This window comes from Chaetodon trifascialis, chromosome 6 (assembly GCF_039877785.1).
Source record: "Chaetodon trifascialis isolate fChaTrf1 chromosome 6, fChaTrf1.hap1, whole genome shotgun sequence".
Taxonomy (NCBI): Eukaryota; Metazoa; Chordata; class Actinopteri; order Chaetodontiformes; family Chaetodontidae; genus Chaetodon; species Chaetodon trifascialis.
The window spans coordinates 10,948,855-10,962,401 of NC_092061.1; the positions used below are offsets into that span (position 1 = coordinate 10,948,855).

The 13,547-nt window shown below is 41.3% G+C and overlaps 1 protein-coding gene across 6 annotated transcripts in view; it reads left to right on the forward strand.

The window, feature by feature from the left end:
- Positions 1-396: 396 nt before the first annotated feature.
- trim36 (tripartite motif containing 36) overlaps positions 397-13,547 on the forward strand; it is a 32,251-nt gene continuing 19,100 nt past the window's right edge. The window contains exons 1-3 of one of the 6 annotated variants that reach the window (XM_070964486.1): positions 492-797; positions 6,228-6,462; positions 10,455-10,484. In XM_070964486.1, the coding sequence (XP_070820587.1) occupies positions 735-797; positions 6,228-6,462; positions 10,455-10,484 (328 nt within the window). In that variant the 5' untranslated portion in view covers positions 492-734. Of the gene's footprint in view, positions 798-5,072; positions 5,274-6,227; positions 6,475-10,454; positions 10,485-13,547 lie in introns of those variants that run through there. The other 5 variants (XM_070964488.1, XM_070964487.1, XM_070964489.1 and 2 more) reach the window with 5 other exon arrangements.

Consider the following 13,547-nt stretch of genomic DNA (forward strand, 5'->3'; position numbering starts at 1 on the left):
GCCTCAAATTCGGGCTCATGCGTGAAACAGGTCCCTGTTTGAGGTTGTCAATCACGTGAGGCAGTGGGGCTTGTTCCTCCACAGTCACCCTCGACCACAGAAAACAAACCACAAGGAGATCAAGGAGATGCAGTCTCATATTTGGGTCGCAATGAGCAGAAATCAGCCCATTTTAAGCGGCATGCACACATGAGCGCGCCGCCAGCCATGCGTAAATGCCCAAGTTGACGGACTGCAGCACTAACAGGTTTAAGACCCCCACCCTCGCCCCTTTAATCTGCCGACTGAGATTACTGTGATTATTTCTAGTGATCGGTGCACAAAAACAGGTTGATAAATGACAGATCAGGAGAAAACAAAGAGCTCTGTGGGTCGAGACATCGCCGCTGAGGGATGATGTAGCGAGAGAAGGAGGGAGATGGTACAGTAGGCTGTTGGAGAGGCGAGGGCGGGGTTTTCCCTCCAAGATGAGGCAAACTAAAAGAAAACTGGCTTCTTGCAGCCGGCGCATGTACCGTAGACAGCACGGACAAACAGCACAGGCAGGGGAGGAGGAGAAAGGATGGTGATGGAGGTCTGAGGAGCGGCTCTTCCCTCTTGATGTTATCTCACCTCCCCCGTGAAGCGCTGAAGCTGCTGATCCTGTTTCTTTAATCCGCAGCTGTTTGTGTGTGTTTTTCTACATTTTGTCATCCCTGTTTGCCGGCCGCCCTGCCCACTGCACATCCATCACCATGTCGGACTCTGAGGACATGACGGAGTTCGCCAGCATCGTGGAGCGCATCGAGCGGGGCGAGGTGAGTCTCATCCGGATGATTTATGGTCCTTGTGACAGCCGCGGTCTGTCTGTCAGCGCGCTCGGACAGCAGCAGCGCCGGGCCGGCCTGCAGGGCTGTCAGGGGGTGGAGAGGGACCACTGCCCATTCTATTCTATTCATATTAGTGCCAAAACCTTTCATTCATTGATATCATATCACATTGTGTTATCACACTACTGTCTAAAATATTCTCATATTATGACATGATCCGAGTTATTAATAGATTGTCTATTAATGGAATCGCCTGTAGCCGTGTTAGACCCACACCTATCTATTCTATTCTATTCTATTCTATTCTATTCTATTCTATTCTATTCTATTCTATAACACGATTTCAGGTGTATGCCTCTGCTATTCTAATGATATTAATATCAAACCAACGCAATTCTCTTAAGCACTTATATATTCATAGTATATTGATAAGAAATGATATAGGCCATAATTCAGTTCTGTTCAATTATGTCTATTTGGTTCTATTCTACAATCTATTGTGGCATTGCATTCTACTCTATTCTGTTCTTTTCCTGTAAAATATGTCAGGTGTGTGCCTCTGCTACTCTATCTTAATCATATTAATTGCAAACCTATTCAGTTAAATTATATCAAGCATTGATATATTCATATTGTATTGACATATTGTATTAATAAGTAATGATATAGCCACATAATTCAATTCCATTTAATGACATCTATTTACTTCTATTCTACATTCTATTGTAACATTGTATTCTGCTCTATTCTGTTCTATTCCTGTGAAATCTGTCAGTGTGTGCCTCTGCTGCTCCAGGCATATTAATACGAACACTATGCAGTTCACAAGTATTGATATATGGTCATATATTTTAGCATGCTCTGTTATGAAATTTGAAATCATAATATTAAGCTGTGATATACCCCATCACTCTGTTCTGATGCTGTTAAAAGATCTGAGGTATTAACACACCCTTTTATGTTCACAGAAAAATGAATAACCTATAGAAAGACCCACACATTCTCTATTGTATTCTATTCTGTGTCAAGGCTTCTTGGCTTCGAGGCTTCTCTTCTATTCTTAGAAAAAAAAATGTGAGCATAAAGAGTTTAATGAGAGGCTTCAGTTGCTGAGTCTGTTGGTATGGTTAGATAGCGCTGCAGGCAGATCACAGACTCCTGTCAATATGTGGGACACTTGGCAGCAGCTGTGTGGTGAGACGTGGCACTGGGTTACTGAGGTGTGTATGTGTCTGCAGAGGGAGGGGGGGGTCTTTACCCATTTCACCTCTTTCAGACTCACAGAGTGTGTTGAAATGCATCTCTTCTACTCGCACAATCCCTGACATTCATCCATCCATGCATGCATGAGCCATGTGTGTGTTTCATGTGTGAGATGAAAAAGCAGAGCAGGCTGTACACGCAATTGACTCAGTGGCCTGCTACAGATGCTGAATTCAGTGATATTTTAAAGTTTAATCAGGCCTGTTGTGCACAATGAGCAACAGAGTTTACTCTTAGCTCTGTAGTGTCAGAGGGATCAGTGAGAGTAAGCAAAATTAAGAGGCCAACACAGTACATAACAGTGGTACTATTGTGAGAGATTTATTGGTGGATCTCGCTATAGGTTACAGTATCAAAATACATAACCAGAGGCTGTACAGACATTATAGTGTTCCTCTTGATTACACTTGACAGTCCAGAGTTCTCAAAAGTTAATACAATGTGACTCATAGTCTGTGGATATGAACCCAGTCAAGTGTTAAATATATGTTAATTTAGATAAAGCCCTCCTTTATACTGTTGTGTTGCATGCCCAGAAAATGTAGCCAACAGTGAAATTTTAGAAATCTTTTGCTCTGAGAATGAAAATAGATCACATACTTGGAAACTGATGCAGTCATTTGGATGTTTTAGCAGGCGGACGAGCACATATGCTCTCCCATGTGTTTTGACTTCCATGGGTCCCACAAAAAACTGTGGCAGAAAGTAGAAATCTAGACATGGATGAAATTTCTTCTGCCTCCAGTGAGACTGAAACTGTGCAGCTGCAAAGCTCTGACTGAAACTTTCTGTATGGTTTGCTGCCAAGAAATGCTGTTGGAAAAGTGAATGACTCAACAGAATCAGTCTTCAGTGACTGTGCACACTGTGCTACTAGATTAATGTAAACATTTCTTCCGCTTCAGTCTGTGCTGCTGCACAGAATTACTTTCTACAGACACTACACCCCCCCCCCCCCCAAAAAAAAAGCTTTTAGGTGGTCCGTTTTGTTCTTGAACTAAAACATTGTCGTGTTGACCTGTTAGGGGGCCCCAGTGTACAATAAAATGAACCATACACCCACTGCAGCAAGCAAATCAGCAGATCATAAATCCGCTGAAATAATGGGAGGGACCCTGAAATCAGTATAAAGAGACTATAAAATAAACAGAAGTTATAGCTTACACTGGGAGCTTTTATAAACTATACAAATCTTATGTGAGGCCCCAATACAGTAGCCTACAGTCAGTCCAGTCACTCTGAAATCGATAGACTAGTTCATATAAATGCTATATATATATATAAATAGATATGTATAGACAATCAATCACCACTGTTCTCAGCAAACCAAAACACAGAATGGACTATATGTCAGTCCCGCTGCCGACCTCATGCACTTCTGTATTTGCATCATAGAACTGCACACACCTTGTTTTTGCTCTTCCAAGTATAACAATTGTATTTTATGTTGCAAACATTGCTATCCTATCTATCTATCTATCTATCTATCTATCTATCTATCTATCTATCTATCTATCTATCTATCTATCTATCTATCTATCTATCTATCTATCTATCTATCTATCTATCTATCTATCTATCTATCTATCCCCTCTCTCATAAACCTCTGCTGTATTTTATATTTAGTGCTAATTGGCAAATATTACAGTAAACTAAGATGGTGAACATGCTGAACATTATTCAACATTTATCCTTTCACTATTTAGTTCTTTGCACTATTTGTGTTTGTTTACAATTGACAGAAACACTTGACTTGTATGTTGTTGGTTACATATTTTCACCCATTTTTATCTTACTTAAACACAGTGGTGGAATGTAACTAAGTACATTTACTCAAGTGCTGTACTTAAGAAATTTTTAGATACTTGTTCTTCACTTGAGTATTTCCATTAGGCCTCTTGTACTCATTACTGTCATACTACATTATTTGACATCTTTCATTACTTGTTAACAGATTCAGATTATTAATGCAAAATACAAATCAACAAATCGATTGTTTTATATGGGCTGCACGGTGGCGCAGCAGGTAGTGTGGGTGCCTCACAGCAAGAAGGTTGCCGGTTCGATCCCCGGGTCAGGCGGGGCCCTTCTGTGTGAAGTTTGCATGTTCTTCCTGTGCATGCGTGGGTTCTCTCCGGGTACTCCGGCTTCCTCCCACAGACCAAAAACATGCTCATTAGGTTAATTGATGACTCTAAATTGTCCGTAGGTGTGAGTGTGAATGTTTGTCTGTCTTTGCATGTGGCCCTGCAATCGGCTGGCGACCGGTTCAGGGTGTACCCCGCCTCTCGCCCATTGTAGCTGGGATAGGCTCCAGCCCCCCGCAACCCCAAAAGGGATAGGCGGTATAGATAATGGATGGATTATTTTATATCATTACAGGTGAACAGTATATAGTAACTGAAATTAGCCTCACCTTTACCAGCTGCAACATTAAAGTGATGGACACATTAATAAATAAATAAACATAATCCAGTGATAAAATATCCTGAAATGGGCCGTTCTGCATATTGTGCATATTGTAACCTTTTAATTTTGGTTCTTTACGTGTATTTTGATGCTTTAGACCTACTTAGATAAGATTTTGAATCCAGTTGTAAGAGTATTTTCATACATTGTGGTGCTGCTGCTTTTATATCTGTAAAAGATACTGAATCTTTCTTCCACCCCTGCATCATATTTGTCACTGTGATTGAAATGAGGGAGATGATGCAGAATTTAACTGCATGCAAATCAGCGCTGACGCTCACCTTTACCTGATAGGAGAGTGGGCGACAAGTTGGATTGATGACGTAAAGTTGACGAGGCGCACATGAAGGCAGCAGTGGTTCTTATGGAGACCCCCCCCCCCCCCCCCCCTCTCTCTCCCTCTCTCCCTCCCCCTCTCGCTCTCTCTCTCACACACACCCCCGCTCCCCCCTCCCGTCTCTCTCTCCACCCCCCGTGTCTCTCCGCTCCGCCTGCCTGCGTGCACTGCAGCGGTGACCCGGCTGCTGATTCACCGCAGCGCTGCCTCTCTCAGCAGCGTCACTCTATTTAAATTCACTCAGCCGTCGCTGTCGGCATCTCCTGCCGGCGTCCGAGAAGTTGAGCACCAAAGAACCGCCGAGGCTGTTGTTTGTTTCTTCACTCACACATAACGGGCTTTAGATTTCCCCCCTCATCATGTCTGCAGAGATGCGGCGTGGCAGCACGACTGCGGTAAGTGTGAGAAGAGAGGATTTGTGGGGAGATGTTAAAAACGGTTTCTCGACTGGTCATTGTTCGGCAGCCTGTGGCTTCTCTGCCGCATATAAACAGAGCGGACATTGTAAAGAAAACAATTAGCAGAGCTGCAAAGTTGCGTCCATTCATTCATTTGAGTCATTGTCTCAGTTTTTGTGAAACTGTTCGCTTTGAGCAGCTTTGGAGCAGCGCTGTGTCTCTCTGCTTAAACTTCCTCTGTCCTTCTGGGTATTGTCTTGTTGCACATGCGGAGGCTTTTTCTCCTCAATGAAAGCTTGCTGAAGCAGAAGTAGGCTTTAACGGGATGTTTGTGTCACACCGCCTGAAATAAATGAACTAATCAGTCGGTAAATGGAAGTGGACAGTTGTCGCGATTCTGCCCGTCTTTTAAAACGCTGAAACGTGAGCTGCTGGAATCGTGTGTTTCACTGTTTGTCTATATTTAGCCGGGCTTAATCCTGTCTTATGTAATGTATCAGAAACATGGTAAAGACAGCATGGCTGGCGATTATTGTGACTGAATCAGTGCTTTTATAAGTGAAACTGCAGGCATGTTCAGGTAGGAGAAATAATTACTCTGCCTTTCACACTCACCTGAATCTACCCACCCAAAAGCCAATTTCCCACCTCAATGACACAGCAAAATGTTTTCAGAGCTCATGGTGCAGACAATAGGCCCATTTTAGCTACATCTGAAATGTCCTAATAATAGCTTATTGTTTCAAGAATCAAAGACAGCTGCATCCTTGCCTCCGAACCCTGAAGTTGCAGGACTTATTTCACACAGATCTGTGATGCCTTCTGTTCTTCTTCCTCTCTTGCTCGAGTGTGTTCAAGGATGGCAGCAGCTGTGCCTCCTGCAAAAACCCTAAGTGTAAAGTCCACTTTAATGAGGCCGCTTTCAGTAATTATGCCTCTCTCCATCGCCAGGTCCCGATCAAGAACATCGAGAGGGAGCTGATCTGCCCCATCTGCAAGGAGCTCTTCACCCACCCGCTGATCCTGCCCTGCCAGCACAGCGTCTGTCACAAGTGTGTCAGAGAGCTGCTGATGCTGAACCATGAGGACTCTTTTGATGCTGGCTCCGAGTGCTCCCTGCCAGGCAGCCCCAGGTCCAGGGTGCCCTCCCCCTCTATGGAGAGGCTTGACAGGCTTGTGAGATCAGGTGGGTCTCGGGGTAAGGAACATAAAATCTAAAACTTTTCTGCAGATTGAATAAATGTGTTCTTCTATCATGTACAGCTTAGTGCAGGGCGGTGGATCTCTGAGGCTGAAAGCATTTCACAGCAGCATTTTGAGGCATTAGTAGGAGCAGTGCTCATTTATTGTTGGGTCGATCGGTCAGCCTGATTGTGTGAGCTAATGGGAGTTAATAATGAGGGGGTGGTTACAAAGGAAATACAAGTATTAAAAGCATCTTAGGCAATTTGCGATAACTGCCAAGGACATCAGTATGGGTTTTGTATCACTAATGCCAACTTCCTATTGCATTGTCTTCCTCCCAACGCCCTTAACTTAGATTTTTTTTAAGGCTGCTGTCATCTCTGCATTCAACAGGTTTTAATGGCTGCAGCCTACTTCTATAGAGAGGGCTTAAATATTTCCCAAATAAGGAAATATGTGGTTACAAATAGAGACTGGAGGCCGTATGTCGCTATGGAGAGTATTTCATTAACCAATAAGCAAATCTGTAGTCAATGCAAATTTAAGATTGAGGGTGAGCTAGTCTATGGAACCTCTGAGCGAGACAAGAAGTGGGCCAAGCATCATTGTGTGATATCTGTGTTTTAGTGTGGCACAGACACCGTCCCTCCTCCCTCTCTTGTCCTAGATATCCAGAACAAACAGAAAAATGATTTAGTAATTTAACCGCTCAGCCATAACATTGTCAGTCATCACTTCTTCCTTTAATCCTGTCTGCTTCTTCAGGCTTCATTAAAGACACTGCAGAGGAACTTGACAATCTGTAGTTTTGTCTGCTGAGAGAGAAAAGAAATGTTGACAAGCTCTCTCAAGCCCTAATCATTCTCACCGTCTGCCTCTGATGGCCCAGGGGCATCAAACATCCCCTTCAATCATGCAAGGGCTGAAACTGTTTCAGGAACAGAGAGCAGAATAGCTGTCATTTCACCGCACCTTTAATCGGATATAGAGCCGTGTGTTATGTACACGAGTGGGGGAAAAAAAGCACATCTGTAAGCTTATTTAAGGCATTTTAAACTCTTAAAGCCAAGCTGAGCTGGAGGAAGGGAAAGCTGTGGTGGGGTGAGGTGGGGGTGCAGATAGCTAAGTTAACTTGTCACAATATTTTCAAGTTCTCTGCTCAACACATGCTGCAGCCAAGCTCAAGCAGGTCAATGTCTAAGCCTTGAAAACAGCACAAGGCTGCCCTTTCGTCTTCTGAGAGCTCTACGCTACAGACCATTTTCATAAAGATGTCTCCTCCTTTGCCCTCTTGTCGACAAAACCATAGTTGTGTTGACTTTCATACTACATGCTTATTGTAAGCAGGTTTTTTGTGTTCTCACTGCAGAAGTAACAAAATAAGTATGGTCTTAACGGTCAGTATGCAGACACATACACATAAAAACATTAGATTTTGAGTTTACTGTTGATGTACTCTGATGTCCCACGATGCAATGCAAAAAGGAAATGGTACTCAATGAAGGTGAAATGGCTATGAAAATATCCAGAAAAACAATAGAAACAAAATATGACTATATGGAATTGTGAAATTTGATTGGTAGTGACAGCTGCCATTGTGTATATTACATCATTTTATGATGTTATATAGAATAATAAACTTAATTTTACATTTTGTACAAACTGCAAAAGCTGTATTATATGGCAGTTCATAATTGATATAGTGAGTTGTAGTTAGTTTGGAACTGGGACACAACTCAAGACTTAACTCAGGATATAAATGATAACTATATACTGTACTGGCATTTTAAGTTTACCTATGTTTTTAAGATTTTGAATGCATTTTTAGTTGGTGCGGAAAATAAACACTTATTCAGTTTATTCAGTAGCTGAATCCCAAATCCACACTACAATGAGAAAGCTAAATAATTCTCTTTGTGTAAAATTATTTGCAGTAGCATTAATGTTACAGTTAGACGTCTGATGGTATAAGTATTGTATAAATTGTGAAGTATATTGATTTCTTGTATGCTAACTGAACAAACAGTATCTCCAAGGACTAGTATATAGTGTCATATGGTTTTGGGATACAGCAAGTGACTTCAAGCGAGTGCCAAGTAGCCTTAGAGCAACACTGAGAATCTAAACCAGGGCGAGACGGATCCCCAGAGGTACAGTGAGGTGAACAGGTTTTTGGGAGCTATTCAGCCATTCATGGTTCAGATCCACTGAGACTGGGCAGCCAAACAGAGCCTCCCTCATTCAGACTCCCCCTTCAACCTGAATGAATTCATTCTTCACAGGCAGGACTGCATCTGTTGATGTAGGAAATAATCAAATCCTGCCTTTGAGTAAACAAATCTCACGCCTTGCTGAAAGCCGGCTAGTGCACAAAGATGGCGCTTGTCTGACATTTTTATATTCTAATATTTTAAGTCATGTCAAACTTGGTTTGTAGTCAACATATCAGAATCTCCTAAAGAAACTGAGCTCATTTTGTCAACATTGACCAGTCACTTGTTTTGTACAAGTGGAATTCCCTTGGGGATTATTAAGTAAGGTTGTTCCCATGTTAAGTGCATTTAATCAGCAGATTATAAAACACAAATTCCCTGTGTGTTAAGAATATTTGGGAAACCTTGAAGTATGTTATGAGCACATTAACTCCCAAACAGAACAACTGAGTAATTCTACCAACCGCCTCCAACACAGAAAGATCACATCACTGGTAGCCATGCAACCTGCCTGTAAGGAATGAATGAGGGATTAGGTGAAGGGAGAGAAAGAAAGACTTAAGGCTATATTTACCAGTGTGCAGCCTGGACAAACCTGCTGTGCTTGGACAGTGGAAGGCACTCACTAAAACTTCATCAGCATTGTTTCTCAACTTCATCTTATTTTATGTTTCTGAGGTTCAAACTGAGCATGATGCATTTTTGTTCAACAGCTAACTCCTGACGGGTGCACTTTAAAGTTAATGTAAGAGCTCTTAAATAAATAGTCTGACATGTTGGGAAATATTCTCATTTGTGTTCTTGCCAACAGTTCATGTACGTAGTATGCTAGATACTAAATGCTAAGCTATAGCCAGGAGATGGTTAGCTTAGTGTAGCATAAGGATGAAGCCTTGCCCCTGTAGTTACTGCTGCTACGTCTGTCACGTTTTACCACCTGAAATTTGCAGTAGTTTTTGAAATGGTGGGTCCTCGATTTCAGACAGAAGTAGATAAAAGAAGGCTTCATATTTGTAACTAAAAACAATTGATTTTTGTCAGCTAAAATGGCAACTATCACTAACAGAATATGTCAGCTGCAGCTAGTTAATTAAGCTAACGCTAGCACCGTGGGTTGGTTAAAAAGGTGTCTCAAGCTGTTTCCAGAGTACTCATTTCAAAGCATAGAACAACGGTCAATTAATATGTCTCATTTAATTTGTATAGAAACTTATGAGAGGTAGTAGTGCTGGTAGGAGGATGTTTTTCTTTACAGTGTGGACAGCTAAGCTAGCTGTTTCCAGTCTGAATGCTAAACTAATGTCCTTAAGCTAACTATCTCCTGGGTCTAGCTTCATATTTGGTGCAAAAACATGAATTTTTTTCTTCTCATCTAACTTCAGCAACAGAGCGGATTAGCATATTTCCCAAAATGCCAAATATTACTTTTTGACGTACATTCTGACGACGACATTAGTCCTTAAAAATGCTTGAATTCAGTTTAATTTCATGTGTTGAAATATTGACCATGTGTGTTACTAGGTGCACAGATCAAGAGTTAATTGTGCTTTAATAACTGTTCACATGCGTATGTATATTTTCAACGCTCTGTTTTGTATTTCACTCTGAACTGCTTTTTCTTTAAACAAATTTTCCTTCAGTTTATTTTTGAGTTAGCTTTGTGTCTCCAGTGTCATGATGTTTTTCTAAAAAAAAAACTGGTGTCACACGTCACTTCACGTTATGTATTGTTTCATGTTTCTTGTTGGTCTCACCTCACTTCTCTGTTCATTGCTTGCAGCCACAGTGCGAAGGTCGTTTGGAAGTCGAGGTAGACGCGGCCTCCGTGTTTTGACTAGCTGTAGTAGTGAGTACAGTGTTACTAGAACCCCTGTGAAACCCTAGTTTGGTTCTACCTTTTCTCTATTTAGTCCACTTGAGTCCTGGCAACACGACCATGCAACCTCACACTAGTTAGACATAAAATAGGTTTTCCAGGAGAGTTACTGCATTTAATGTTGCAAAGCATGTTTTTAATGTTATGCAATGTTACGCATGTCCACTGAGCATAAAAGTGATCTATGTTTTCAAAATCCAGATTAGCAGGGCTTTTAAATTAAAATCAATAAAACATTTTTTCAAACTTTCGAATTCAAATTTGCAAGTCGGTTAGGAACAAATGAGTGAAAGGTGAAAACTTGAAAGTGCGTCAGCATACGAGGAGACGACTAAAAGGGGGGAGTGAAGTTGGAGAATCGAAGTTCCCAACAGGGAGGTTGGCAAGTGACAAAGAGAAACTGAAAGACTGAAATTAGGGAGAAAGGGGTGAGGATGTTTCCAAGGAGTTGAAGTGGGACAGGAATGTGTATGCGAGTATGTCCCAAACCCCCAGTGAATGTGTGTGTGTGTCTCTGGACACTAGCTAAGCTTTGTATTGCAACTGTTAGACTCTGTTTCTGAGTTCGCCACGCACACATACTGAGGGGAAACCTACTATATGTTTGGACTTGTTAAGATTCTTAACTGGCTTTTACTGACTGATATCTTTGTGCCTTTAGGCTGCTGTTTATGCTTCATTAGTGTCATTAATGTTTAAGAAACAGTTTATAAGAACACAGACCTGTTTCAGCCTACCTCAAATCATTTTGGGCATGATGAATTGAGAAGTGTCAGATTGCCAGCCAAGTTAAACAAGACCGAATACTCGTTTTGTTGGCCAACTAATGCAATTATTTGACATGCTCAGTGGATGTTTTTCAGACAAAAATTCCAATCTTCTCTGAAGAAATAGCCTGTCAACACTAATTTCCTCAAAAACTAGATGATAATAGGAGCTACCTGGAAATTAAATGGAATAGCAGCAAATAATGAAGACATGGTGCCATCAATAATAACAATATAAACTAAAAAAAGGAAATCATGAGAAAATAAGAATTTGTTTCTTACTTATTTTCCTTCAGTCTGTCCGAGAATGGATCAACACTGGATTCAGAGTTTATATTTTGGGAAGAAATGAGGAAACATTTCCAAGATTTCCTATTTTTTTTATTAGATTTTTATACAAATTACAACCATACAAATCCCTCTCATGCAGCACCTGACACAGCTAAATGTCATTACAAATTTTGCATAGTAAACAACATTCAACAGGCCTTAAACAGCTTTTTACTCGCATTCAATAAAACATGAAATTATAAACTGTCACTGAATACAAGATTCCCTCAAATGTGTGACCATGTTTAAAAGTATTCAATTAATTGTACAGACATGATCACGTTTACAGTAAAGCTTTAAAAATGCACCATCAGTTCAAGCATCAAGCTGTGTCTGTAGATTTGTGGAGGGAACAAAGCAAGACAAGCCCCTTTTTGCTCTGCAGTGACTCGTCAGTTTCTGCTTTCGACTCTGCAGATCCACAGATTAACGCACACACGCACACACTTGGCTGCAGGCATCTCCTGTATGCTTCTTGTTCGCTCACACACCTGACCAGTGAACCTGAGTCAGTGTGTGAGTCACGCACATGAATAAAGACACATGCACATGCACTCGCTGTCCTTGCAGGGTCGAATCATTGGTTGAAATGTGAAGTCTTTCTGCCAGATTTCCCGTTTCATCCAGTGATTTCAACTTGTCTTAACAAGACCATGTCACCTTCATCACCATCATCAGGACATGTTTCTCATCATAGTGTCACACAGCGGTGTTAGGTTCACCTTTATCATGTGAAATCAGGTAGGAAGGGTGCTCGACTTGTGTCAAACAAAGCTCAGTAGTTCAGTTTGTTGTCAGATCAAAGACAGATTTAGCCTCCAGGCAGTGAACTGTCCCTGCACAGTCTTCACTTTAGTTCATGTCACATGGCATGCACATGGCTACACATCCTGTATCAGTTTATATGTTTGCTGTTCTGCCACTGCTTTTCCCTCAGCTGCACTTTTTTGTTTTTAACTAATAGTGTTCCTGTATATTGCTTACCTGAGGAGTGTTTGATTTAATTCCCAGGTCCTCGGAAACGAAGTGGAAATTCTGGCTTGCACACTGAGATAAATCCAGCACTCCTTGCTTCCCCTGTCCCCCAAAAACGTGAAGCAATATTTTTGTAATTTATTTTGCCGGCTTTATTTGAGTGTGTGGTGACAGTGTTTTGCGATTTCCCCATTGCTTGCACCTGTGATGTGACCTTGTGTAACAATTCCTGTATTTCCACCTCGTGCTACTGTGTTTGCTGCCTTGTTACGATGCTGCTGCATCAGTAACAAGCACAATACTGTGAGAAACTCTTGAAAGCTGTGTTGCTTTAAGAGGAGTTTTGTTGTTGTGAAAATAAGTGTTGATGCATTGAACTGGACATGTGATACTAAAGTTCAATGGCAGGACATTTTCATTTCAAGCTTTGGTTAAGTTCTACTTCACACAGTATAAATTAAGTTGCATTGCTTGATTTTCAAAAAATGGTGTTTTGTCATATTTTTATTTTCATGATCATTCATTTGAGGAAAATAGAATGTTTTCCTTTTTGTCCAGATCATTGTGAGCACTTAAATACTCTTCACTCCTGTGGTAAATGTTGACTGACTTGAATTGTCAATCCCATACAGTATACTCTCTATAAGCTTCAAGGATGCCATCCTCCCCATGACTATCCTGTACCTCATCACTCTTCAGTCTACCCCAGCGCTCATGGAGAGTCTCTCCTCCCGAGCTTATTTCCCTGAATGACAACTGCTCGATAAACTGCCTGTGTTGATGTGAAAGATCCATGTCTTTCTGGAATAGTGGTCATTGTGGAAATAGAGCACAGAGGGAGACACACTGAGGCCCTATTTGTGAAGGCATTATCAGCTATCAAAGGCATTTTTGCCATAAGGTCATACTTGGCAAATCATGCAGA